The sequence below is a fragment of the Poeciliopsis prolifica genome, unplaced genomic scaffold, assembly GCF_027474105.1.
Source record: "Poeciliopsis prolifica strain line A6 unplaced genomic scaffold, Auburn_PproV2 SCAFFOLD137, whole genome shotgun sequence".
NCBI classification, from domain to species: Eukaryota; Metazoa; Chordata; class Actinopteri; order Cyprinodontiformes; family Poeciliidae; genus Poeciliopsis; species Poeciliopsis prolifica.
In genome coordinates, this window is record NW_026562512.1 from 37,501 (window position 1) to 51,206 (window position 13,706).

Genomic DNA, 13,706 nt, shown 5'->3' on the forward strand with positions numbered 1-13,706 from the left:
ACAGACACAACAGACACACGCACACACACAGAAACACACAGACACACACAGACACACACAGACACAACAGACACACGCACACACACACACACACAGAAAACACACACAGACACAACAGACACACGCACACACACACAGACACACGCACACACAGACACACACACACACAGACACACACAGACACACACACACACAGACACACACACAGGCCGATGGGTCATTGTTTGTCGGTGCAGCAGTTCTTCGGGTCGGGTCGTTCTGAGGTTCTGACCTGAAACAGAGCCACTTTGCTGACGATGGAGTAGTTGACGTCGACGGCCATGTCCAGCCTCATCTTGGCAGGAAGTTGAATCAGGAGTTCCTGTTCATCTGATCACAGGAGACACGAACGCATCATGAGGCATTCAGGACTGATGCTGGATGTCCATTCCTCCCAGCTTCCCCTCACCACACAGGGAACCAGCACTAGCTCTGCTTACCCAGCATGCCCTGGCTCTTCCAGGTGTAGTCGTACCAAGTCTTGATCCGGTTCTGGACTTCCCGGGGAATGCTGTAGGAGTTCATGTACTTGACGGTGCTGTCCATACAGGCCCGGTAGTAGTTCTCTCCTGCGGTCGCCGCTCCCACTACATCCCTCATCTGAGACACGGGAACCAGAAGGTGAGTCCGTCTGCCAGAACCAGAACCAGAACCAGAACCCAGAACACACCAACCTGACCGATCATGATGGAGAACGCGAACACGCCCACAAAGTAGTTGATGAGCTGGAAGCAGATCTCAAAGACGGTGGTGGGGTCCGGCAGTCCTCCGATGGTGATCAGCGTCTTCACAGCAAAGTAGTAACATCGGATGTAACTATGGAAACAGAGACTTCCTGTCATTGGAGGAAGTCCCAAAACAAGCCCTGATTCTCGGTGAGCCCCCATTGGCTGCTGGTGCAGGAAACATGGCGGCCATCTTGGAGCGGTGCAAGCCTCAGCATTGCAGGATACCGTGTTCATATCGACATCAGATAAACGGGGAAACGTTTCACAAGTAAGACGGACGTATTGCCGTTTATTTTTTGTGATTAGAATATTAGTAAACAGTATTGATGTCCAGCTAATATTAGATAAATGTTTGGTGTAACACCAGGTTCACCAGGTTATTACAAAACCAGCCCAGATTTTAAACATTTAAAATATTCCCTCCTGTTGATTTACATTATCTGACACAAGAGTCTACCTTACAAATAAAACAATATCATATAAATGATTATGAATATATTATATGTTACATGCCATAACATTAACCAGCAAAGTTTATACAGATGGCAAAGATGATGTAATTTCACTCTGACAAAAGCAAGATGGCTCCCAAATCTGACTTTGTGATTTGAAAGTTTCCTAAAGACACGATGTCAGGAAGACGGATGAATCTCACGGAGGATTCTGGACTCGAGCTCAGCTGCTGGATCTGAAGCAAGAACTGGCTGGAAAACATGAAAACACACACACACTTCTATAGACACACACACACACACCTCTATAGACACACACACACACACTTCTATAGACACACACACACACACTTCTATAGACACACACACACACACCTCTATAGACACACACACACACACTTCTATAGACACACACACACACTTCTATAGACACACACACACACACCTCTATACACACACACACCTCTATAGACACACACACACACACACACTTCTATAGACACACACCTCTATAGACACACACACACACCTCTATAGACACACACACACACCTCTATAGACACACACACACACACCTCTATAGACACACACACACACACCTCTATAGACACACACACACACACCTCTATAGACACACACACACACACCTCTATAGACACACACACACACACCTCTATAGACACACACACACACCTCTATAGACACACACACACACACCTCTATAGACACACACACACACACACCTCTATAGACACACACACACACACACCTCTATAGACACACACACACACCTCTATAGACACACACACACACACCTCTATAGACACACACACACACACCTCTATAGACACACACACACTTCTATAGACACACACACACCTCTATAGACACACACACACACCTCTATAGACACACACACACACCTCTATAGACACACACACACACCTCTATAGACACACACACACACACACCTCTATAGACACACACACACCTCTATAGACACACACACACACACCTCTACACACCAAGATGTCGTTCTTGAAACAGAGCTGGCTCCTGGTGCTCAAAGCCGCCAGCGGTGCCACCAGCACCTGTCGTTCGGTTTGGCAGGATGTCATCCACCTCTATAGACACACACACACACCTCTATAGACACACACACACACACACCTCTATAGACACACACACACACACCTCTATAGACACACACACACACACTTCTATAGATACACACACACACACCTATAGACACACACACACACACACCTCTATAGACACACACACACACACCTCTATAGACACACACACACACACACTTCTATAGACACACACACACACACACACACTTCTATAGACACACACACACACCTCTATAGACACACACACACACACACCTCTATAGACACACACACACACACCTCTATAGACACACACACACACACCTCTATAGACACACACACACACACCTCTATAGACACACACACACACCTCTATAGACACACACACACACACACCTCTATAGACACACACACACACACTTCTATAGACACACACACACACACTTCTATAGACACACACACACACACACCTCTATAGACACACACACACACACCTCTATAGACACACACACCTCTATAGACACACACACACACACCTCTATAGACACACACACACACACACCTCTATAGACACACACACACACACACTTCTATAGACACACACACACACACTTCTATAGACACACACACACACACCTCTATAGACACACACACACACACCTCTATAGACACACACACACACACACACCTCTATAGACACACACACACACACACCTCTATAGACACACACACACACACTTCTATAGACACACACACACACACCTCTATAGACACACACACACACACACTTCTATAGACACACACACACACCTCTATAGACACACACACACACACACACCTCTATACACACACACCACACTTCTATAGACACACACACACACTTCTATAGACACACACACACACACACACTTCTATAGACACACACACACACACCTCTATAGACACACACACACACCTCTATAGACACACACACACACCTCTATAGACACACACACACACCTCTATAGACACACACACACACCTCTATAGACACACACACACACACACCTCTATAGACACACACACACACACCTCTATAGACACACACACACACACACACCTCTATAGACACACACACACTCTATAGACACACACACACACACACCTCTATAGACACACACACACACACACCTCTATAGATACACACACACACCTCTATAGACACACACACACACTTCTATAGACACACACACACACACACTTCTATAGACACACACACACACCTCTATAGACACACACACACCTCTATAGACACACACACACACCTCTATAGACACACACACACCTCTATAGACACACACACACACACCTCTATAGACACACACACACACACACACACCTCTATAGACACACACACACCTCTATAGACACACACACACACCTCTATAGATACACACACACACACCTCTATAGACACACACCCCTCTATAGACACACACACACACACCTCTATAGACACACACACACACCTCTATAGACACACACACACACACCTCTATAGACACACACCCCTCTATAGACACACACACACACACACCTCTATAGACACACACACACACACACACACACCTCTCTAGACACACACCCCTCTATAGACACACACACACACCTCTATAGACACACACACACACACACCTCTCTAGACACACACACACACACACCTCTATAGACACACACACACCTCTATAGACACACACACACACCCCTCTATAGACACACACACACACACACTCTATAGACACACACACACACCTCTATAGACACACACACACACACCTCTATAGACACACACACACACCTCTCTAGACACACACACACACCTCTATAGACACACACACACACACACACCTCTCTAGACACACACACACACCTCTCTAGACACACACACACACACACCTCTATAGACACACACACACACACCTCTATAGACACACACACACCCCTCTATAGACACACACACACACACCTCTATAGACACACACACACACCTCTACAGACACACACACACACACACCTCTATAGACACACACACACACCTCTATAGATACACACACACCCCTCTATAGACACACACACACACACACCCCTCTATAGACACACACACACCTCTATAGACACACACCCCTCTATAGACACACACACACACACACCTCTATAGACACACACACACACCCTCTATAGACACACACACACACCTCTATAGACACACACACACACCTCTACAGACACACACACACACACACCTCTATAGACACACACACACACCTCTATAGATACACACACACACCTCTATAGACACACACACACACCCCTCTATAGACACACACACACACACACACCTCTATAGACACACACACACACCCCTCTATAGACACACACACACACCTCTATAGATACACACACACCCCTCTATAGACACACACACACACACCCCTCTATAGATACACACACCCCTCTATAGACACACACAACACACCTCTATAGACACACACACACACACACACACCTCTATAGACACACACACACACCTCTATAGATACACACACACCCCTCTATAGACACACACACACACACACACCTCTATAGACACACACACACACACACCTCTATAGACACACACACACACCTCTATAGATACACACACACCCCTCTATAGACACACACACACACACCCTCTATAGACACACACACACCTCTATAGACACACACACACACACCTCTATAGACACACACACACACACACCTCTATAGACACACACACACACACACACTCTCTAGACACGTGCATATGAATATGCAAATCCAAATATAAATATTCAGTATTATTTATGATCATCTTTTTTTCCCTCAATATATTTGTATTATTTTGTGTTTATATAAATATCTATTAATAATACTATTTTTGTTTAAAGTATGAATGGCTGCATGCTTTTCAAAATATTCATCATATATCAATATCGGCATATTGAATCCCATACTGCTTAAAAATAAATTTATTTGTAAATGTACAATGAAGGGCGTTTGAAGAATGTTTCCAGTAATAAAGTATGAAAATACGTAAAGTATTTAGCGAGTTATTATTGATTAAATGCGCTGATACTTCATCGCACCAGCCAAACATGACGCTGAAGTGAGCAGGAGAGGCATCTGCTGCAGAGTGGACCTGCAGAGACTGTCTTCCTCTGACGTCACCGACAGGAACCTCCCATTTACACCTGAATGACGTGAGACCTCTAGTGGTCAGCACAAAAACTGCGTTTCTTATTATGACAGAGTATTAAAAAAAATCAATCATGACAACAAAGTCAGAATATTACAAAAACAAAATTATACAACAGTAAGTTAAAATAAGAGGAGAAAAAAGTCGTTATAAGATGAAAGACGATACATCTTATGAGAACAGGAAGCAGCGGGTGGAGCAGAGGCTCCAGTTCTGATCGCAAACCCAGAATCGACTAAGAATATTTAAATATATTCCTTCCAGGAGAAGAACCTCTCTGCAGCTAACAGGAAGGGCGACGAACTGCTGTCAGTCTCAGACCTTATATGGAAACAGGACCATTCCACTCCGGAAGTGAAGGGGGCGCTATTTCCTAGATTATCCATGTCTCCCGTTTCTATTTTCCTGTGAAATCTGATATATTTTCACCTTTAAGAAGGATTTTCACTCTCAGTATTTGAACTTCTCTCTTTATTTACTTTAGCTCACAGTTTTAACAGATTCTGTAGCTTCCTGTGTTCTTCTAAATTTGCTCCTGACTTATCTTTTCAGGCCTGATGCTGCCTCTAGTGGCGTGGGGAGGTAACACAACTAATATAATTACAATATTATTCACTATGAATTCAGCATTACTGGCACTGTAAAAGATAAATTATAACACATCATATTTTTTCATTTTCTTAAGGAAGTAGAGGTAATTAAATGAGATAAACTAAACCAGGAAGTGATTCCAGTTTCTCTCGATGGCCAACCTGTTGAAACTGGCAAATTTTAAATTCCTGGTGTCGTTCCTGGACATTCAGCTCGACTTTGCAGAAAACACTTCCTGTATCTTTAAGGACTTCTCAGAGACGCCATCTTTAAGAGGATCTAGTGATCTCAGGGTTACCCAACTAGAGCTTGTTGAGCTAAAATGTTAAAATGTTGTTTTAACTTGAGTTTTAACTCAAGTTAAAACAACATTTTAACTCAAGTTTGAACTTTTCATCTCTCGGCTGGTTCCGTCTCATGAGCTGCAGATTAACAAGCTTTTAATGAAACTTTCACTGGCAGGTAAAACAGCAGGTAAATGGTGGTGAAACCAGAACCAACTTTATCTCAACTGTTTGCTGAAAGATGATGGAAGATGCAGGAATATTTTAGCAGAGAGCATCCATCCTCTTTCTTCATCAGTTTGACCTCTGACCTCATGAAGCCGTCTCTGTTTTCCTCTGGTAATAACAATCTATTAGAAATCATTTATTGACAGGGCAATAATTATTCTTTACCAGCTAAATGATAACATTTACCTCCAGCTTGCTGAGTGTTTTACTATATTCACAAATTATTGATAATGTGATTCTATGAATAGGATTTATTGTTTTAGAGTCAAAGGAAAATTCCATGTTGATAGACTAAATAGTTTCATCTTATTTGTTCCTATATATTAGACTCTACCAACAAAAAGTCTCTCAGAATAATATACATGGCAGCGTAAAAACAAAAATGTGAATTTTGGCTTGTATCTGTTTAACAACCTGGTTATTTGTCCATGAACCTTTATTTGTTATTGACTTTTGATCAATTCAATTTCTGATATACATTGCAAATTGTATTTATATTATAGCTGATTATGTTGTTTTATGTCTCCTTGTATAATTGATGGATATATAGATATTATTTATAATGTATAAAAGTATTATAGCATTTAATCAGCTCTACATCCTTAAGGAAATGAAAAGGTACGGTGTTTTACACAATATTTATATTTTATAGTTCCAGTAATGCTAAAATTAAGAATAAATAATAAAGACTTTGTGATATTCTGACTTAGTAATGCAATATATTAGTTGTGTTACCTCCCCACGCCACTAGAGGCAGCATCAGGCCTGAAAAGATACGACTCAGGAGCAAATTTAGAAGAACACAGGAAGCTACAGAATCTGTTAAAACTGTGAGCTAAAGTAAATAAAGAGAGAAGTTCAAATACTGAGAGTGAAAATCCTTCTTAAAGGTGAAAATATATCAGATTTCACAGGAAAATAGAAACGAGAGACATGGATAATCTAGGAAATAGCGCCCCTTCACTTCCGGAGTGGAATGGTCCTGTTTCCATATAAGGTCTGAGACTGACAGCGGTCCGTCGCCCTTCCTGTTAGCTGCAGTGAGGTGTAGTTGCGTTCTTCCTGAAACATGGGAAAAGGCAGCTCGCTGCCGGCTGACAGATTATAGGAAAGAAAATATATAGTATGAGAATAAAGTGGTAAAAACAGTAGAAATAATTTCTGATAATAGAGTTGAATGTTTTTTCTAATTTCTTCCTGATTGATGATGTAATGACGTTCTTACGCGTTGCCTTTCCCGTTGTAGACCCACTTGGTGGATCCCAGACCCTCGTAGTCGGAGCCCCAGTAGAAGAGACAGGCGTTGATGTGCAGCGAGTAGAGCAGGTAGGTGGAGGTCCGGATCACCCTGGGCAACGGGTTAGAGGTCAGATGTGGTTGGATGAGGTTGGATGAGGTTGGATGTGGTTGGATGAGGTTGGATGAGGTTGGATGTGGTTGGATGAGGTTGGATGTGGGTGGATGTGGTTGGATGAGGTTGGATGTGGTTGGATGAGGTTGGATGAGGTTGGATGTGGGTGGATGTGGTTGGATGAGGTTGGATGTGGTTGGATGAGGTTGGATGTGGGTGGATGTGGTTGGATGCGGTTGGATGCTGTTGGATGCGGTTGGATGTGGTTGGATGCGGGTGGATGCAGTTGGATGCGGGTGGATGTAGTTGGGTCCAGTTGGATGTGGTTGGATGTAGACGGGTGCGGTTGGATGTAGTTGGGTCCAGTTGGATGTGGATGGATCTAGTTGGATAAAGTTGGATGCAGTTGGATGTGGTTGGATGTAGATGGATGTGGTTGGATGTAGATGGATGTAGTTGGATGCGGTTGGATGCGGGTGGATGTGGTTGGAGGTAGATGGATGTAGTTGGATCCAGTTGGATGCGGTTGAATGTAGTTGGATGTGGTTGGATCTAGTTGGATAAAGTTGGATGCAGTTGGATGTGGTTGGATGTAGATGGATGCGGTTGGATGTAAATGGATGTAGATGGATGCGGTTGGATGTAGATGGATGCGGTTGGATGTAGATGGATGTAGTTGGATATCATTGGATCCAGTTGGATGCGGGTGGATGTAGTTGGATGTGGTTGGATGTAGATGGATGTAGATGGATGCAGTTGGATGTAGATGGATGTAGTTGGATGTGGTTGGATGCGGGTGGATGCGGTACCCACCGGTAGATGTAGGCCTTCTTCATCACCGCCTCCATCCGGTCGTTGAACTCGAAGAACGCCATGTACTGGGAGAGAACAACCAATCAGCTGCTTCCCCTGGTCATGTGAGCAAGAGCAGGAAGAGCCTGACCTTCAGCAGCCGCGGGAAGCGCAGCAGCGAGTTCACGCCGGTGAAGTAGTAAAGTATCTCCATGGGGAACAGGCTGATGATGTCCATCTGGGAACGAAAGGAACACGGGTCAGAACCAGAAGCGCTCCAGAATCCGGATCGTTCGCTGCTCTAGCAGAACGTTCTCACCTTGAACCGTTCGGTGGTCATGTAATGCTCTCTCATGTCCTTCTTGTCACACTGTCAGTAGAACCAGTGAAACCAGTTAGAGCCGTTCCTGCCGGTTGTACGCAGAAGGTCTCCTGTGTTTACGTACCACGATGTCTCCGCCGCGGACGAACTGCAGCCGCGGCTGGAAGACCAGGATGTCTGCGATGTAGATGAAGTCACAGGTGTAGTCGGCCAGCAGCCACAGGTGGATGTTGTCGGGAGTCTGGTAGGGGAACGCCCAGCGCACCGGGATCAGCAGCCACACGTTCCAGTTCCACGCCGCCACCACGAAGAACAGCCAGATCACATAGATGATGTCTGCAGGACGGGGAGGCAAGAATTATGGGAAATCACCGGGAGAATGTGGTCGGTTCTGGGAGGAGAGCTCACCAGTGAACGGGTCGATGCTGGACGGAAAGCGGTACTCCAGGATGGACCGTAGCCAGTCGGGCATCGGGGGAAGTTTTGGGAGCTGGACCGGATGTCCCAGGAGTTCAAACTGGAACAGATCCGCTTCCTGCGGTGGTTCCAGTTCGTCCTTCTTCTCCTCTCCAGGCGGGGGCGGTGGAGGAGCCGGTGGAGCTTTGGCAGGAGCTGCAGAGATCAGGAGAGACGGTCAGGGTTCCGGTCCACTTTCACCAGGAGACCCAACTGAAAATCCCTGAGGGATCCCACTGGATCCAGGTAGCCAACTGGATCCTGTTCTCTTTGGGCAAGCCGATTGCATCCAGTGGTTGGCTCAGTGGATCCAGGTTTTCCCGGATGAGGGGACCTGGATCGGGGTGACCTACAGGCAGTGGGGCTCTCCTCCTCGGACTCGTCAGGATCCACCAGGCGGTCTTTGTGTCGTTCTGTCCGGCCCTTGAAGAGCCCGACCAGCTGGTTGAGGCGCTCCTGGACCGTGACGCTGGCCACGCTGGCGGCGGACTGCGGCCGCATCCTGCGGGGAGAACGGACACGCTGAGGACGCCGCTGATGGGGGAGGGCCATGCTGCGTCTGGGTCGGGGTCTCACTCGTCGTCTCCCGGACTGGACCGGGCCTTCAGCAGCTCCTCGTCCTCCTCGCCTGGCGTTGGGTCAGCTCTGCAGACAGCAGCACATCCAGAACCCTGTGAGCCATAAATCATCATAAATCATCTGCTGTCAGATTTATGATGATTTATGGCCCCAGAGTTTGAACCAACAGACTGATCTGGACTCTCCGTGTGATGAAGAGCCGCCAGCAACTTTCAGGGTCAAACAGAACCAACATGTTTCCAGAGCTCAGCAGCAATATCTGCAAATATTGTAACGATGTCTTTGGAGACACGATTCGTTTGCAGGCTGACGGCTTGGTTCTGACCCGTCTCTTCTTCTTCCACTCAGTAAAACTGAAATATTTTAGATTCAGATTTTCCCGCCTCTTTCTCTTTTCTGAAAGCCATTAATGTTGCCACCATTCCTTCCTTGTGTTTTCCAAAATTTAATGTTTTAATGCTCCTCCTGCCGGGTGGAGAGATGAACAGCGCCCCCTGCAGGCCTGCTGCTGTTACCTGAGCTGAGGCAACATCAGCCTGCTGGTCTCCGGTTCGGGGGTCGTGATTATCTGTGGGATGCTCCGGTTGAGTCGGTGCAGCTCGTCCGGGTCTGCAGCCTGCAGCATCAGCGCCGGAGCGTCGGTGTTCCTGCAGCTTCCTGAGGATCAGAGCAGAAGACGCGGCGCCAGGATGAGAAAACTGGAGCCGGGCTCTGGAGCCGGGCTCTGGGTCGAGCATCGACAGCAATCACCCAACTGAACACTTTTTAACCTCCGACTGGACTTACAGCCTGGAGTGAAATGACTGTAGTTAGGAAAGGATGACAATCACTCCAGATTTACTCAGATCTCACAATTTAATAAAACCGAGATTGCTTTAAAATAACTGAACAGAAAATGGTTTCATCAAAAGTTCGGGACTTCTCTGTGTTTCCAGAAGAATAATGAAATTTTGTTGAATTTATGAAATATTTACTGATGGCAACAGCTATTATTCAATAAATGTCAGATTTTAATTTAAGGTTATATGGCTATAGATGTTGATTTAATGACTTTGCCAGAAGTCAAAATCTGAAGGTCTGGGAAATCCAGCTTCAGTCTGTTGAGATTTATAGAAATGGGGTTTCAGATAGCTCCTCCCCCAGATCACATAACTCCTCCCCCAGATCACATAACTCCTCCCCCAGACCACATAACTCCTCCCCCAGATCACATAACTCCTCCCCCAGACCACATAACTCCTCCCCCAGATCACATATCTCCTCCCCAGATCACATAACTCCTCCCCCAGATCACATAACTCCTCCCCCAGACCACATAACACCTCCCCCAGATCACATAACTCCTCCCCCAGATCACATAACTCCTCCCCCAAATCACATAACTCCTCTCCCAAATCACATAACTCCTCCCCCAAATCACATAACTCCTCCCCCAAATCACATAACTCCTCCCCCAGATCACATAACTCCTCCCCCAGATCACATAACTCCTCCCCCAAATTACATAACTCCTCCCCCAGATCACATAACTCCTCCCCCAGATCACATAACTCCTCCCCCAAATCACATAACTCCTCCCCCAGATCACATAACTCCTCCCCCAAATCACACAGCTCTTCGATAATTTGTTTTACTTGTGAATTAGATTAGCTATCTAACCTTTTAAGTTAGAGTACAGGATTGCTAAGAAAACCTTTTAATGACTCAGCTTCACATTTTTAACCATTGATCACTTTCTATGCAGATGATACTGATGTTATTTAAAAACTCCCTATACTTTCACTTGAATATATTTATATATTAATTTTTTTTTTTTTATTAATGGGATTAGCTCTATTTTCTAATTAATGAAGACCACAACAGTAACTAAGTCTTTGCCCATTTGAACATGTTTCAGATTGTGGGTAATATTCACAAACTCCTGATATCTGTTAAAATAAAAACAATGTGGTTTGTTTTTGTAGTGAGTTTTTCTGCTGTTAATGTAAAAAACGTCTGATAAGGAAACTGGGATTCTTTTGAGTCAAATACTCTGGAGCTAAACTTTTTAAATTCTTTCTCGGATCCACAGAAAATGATTTAGAAAAACTTAACCTAAGATCTTCTGTTGATTCCTGCCAACTGAATTCCGTTTCTGTCCAGAATCGCTAACAAAAATATAACATAACTTTACGTTCTAACCATTTGATCACGCTCTATGCAGATGACACTGATGTCAGTTCAAAACTCCCTACCATCTCATTTCAGGATCAAAGCAAATTTTCAAAACAAGGAATCCCGACCCGCTGAATCAGAGGAGGATGCAGAATTTGTTTTTGAGACATCAAGGTGCCTGCCGTGTTTTCCAGGAGCGTTGCTTCAGACGGCTGATCCAGATCCATCTCCTGTTGGAAATGTTTTTAGCATCATGAAGAGGAGCTGCTCTGTTCTGGTGAATCAATCCATGAGCTCACAGCTGCAGAGTGCTCTGAGGAGTTCAGCCAATTATCAGTTGATGTATTGAAATCCGTTCAGATTTGGAGAAAATATCAACAGATATTTGCTGGAAGAAGCCACTTGGAGCCCAACTTTGGATGTTCCTGTGGAGAACGTCAGCATGACAGAACCTAAACTTTGCTTCCCTACAGAAATTCTGTGAAGTGACTTCACCTTCAAGTCCAAATCTGCTGAACCTCCTCAGAGTTTTTCTGTCACCTTTTATTTGTTTCAGGAGTTGTGTTTGTATTTTTCTATCTACATCAATTAAAACCTGGATTTTCAGTTTTAGGACCGAAACATGGCAGAAGAATCCTGCTGGCTGAAGATGAGCTGATAAACTCACATCCAGTCTGATGATGAAGAAAGTTTCAAACCTCCTGGGGTCTAAAACAGCAGGAGGCGCCAGATTGAGCAGCATTTAGATTCTTTATGGTTCATCCTGAAACAGCTGCTCTGATTTACTGAGGTTTAACACAACAGAAAATAACTTTATATTGAGTTCATAAACATTCCAGAGAGAAATGAAACAAACACAGCCGACGTGACGCGTTTCTCTTCATAACAGCATCAAAGGCAGCCTGATCCCATGGGTTCAAAACTTTTATTGGTCAAACAGAAAAAGGAGCAGAAACTCTGAGGTGACAATCGGACAGCCAGGTAACAGTGAGTGTGAAACATTTCAACAGAGACCTGAAGTAGCTGTACAGGCTCCGCCCACCGGCAGTAGGCTCCGCCCTCTTCTGGGAGACGCAGCAGCAGAATGCTAACCGTTGCAGCTCCATGCAGAAGCTGCTCTGAGGTTTAGAAAACTCTGGATTTGTAGTTGAACATTTCGGACTGAACTCAGGTCATCCTTGGTGTTTCAGCTCCTTTTCTGTCTGCTTCATTGCAGGGGAAAAGCATGCGGTGACTGTGGGAATAAAAGACCGGTGGCCCATGAGCAGCAGATGGTAGCAGAGCTGGAAAAGCTGCTCTGTCTTTGTTTCCTATTAAGTAGATCAGGTTTGCTTTGTTTCCATAGCAACAGAT

At 45.0% G+C, this 13,706-nt stretch overlaps 1 protein-coding gene across 1 annotated transcript in view; it reads right to left on the reverse strand.

The window, feature by feature from the left end:
* The window catches only part of cngb1a (cyclic nucleotide gated channel subunit beta 1a), a 17,719-nt gene extending 4,260 nt beyond the window's left edge, over positions 1–13,459 (reverse strand). Inside the window, exons 1-13 of the mRNA XM_055025135.1 lie at positions 13,396–13,459; positions 10,715–10,856; positions 10,197–10,265; positions 9,974–10,122; positions 9,573–9,776; positions 9,289–9,500; positions 9,162–9,212; positions 8,994–9,080; positions 8,864–8,928; positions 7,925–8,047; positions 714–855; positions 480–639; positions 272–369 (exon numbers count right to left, since the gene is read on the reverse strand). Coding sequence (XP_054881110.1) covers positions 272–369; positions 480–639; positions 714–855; positions 7,925–8,047; positions 8,864–8,928; positions 8,994–9,080; positions 9,162–9,212; positions 9,289–9,500; positions 9,573–9,776; positions 9,974–10,122; positions 10,197–10,265; positions 10,715–10,856; positions 13,396–13,459 — 1,566 coding nt within the window. The remainder of the gene's footprint in view (positions 1–271; positions 370–479; positions 640–713; positions 856–7,924; positions 8,048–8,863; positions 8,929–8,993; positions 9,081–9,161; positions 9,213–9,288; positions 9,501–9,572; positions 9,777–9,973; positions 10,123–10,196; positions 10,266–10,714; positions 10,857–13,395) is intronic.
* Between the last annotated feature and the right edge of the window lie 247 nt (positions 13,460–13,706).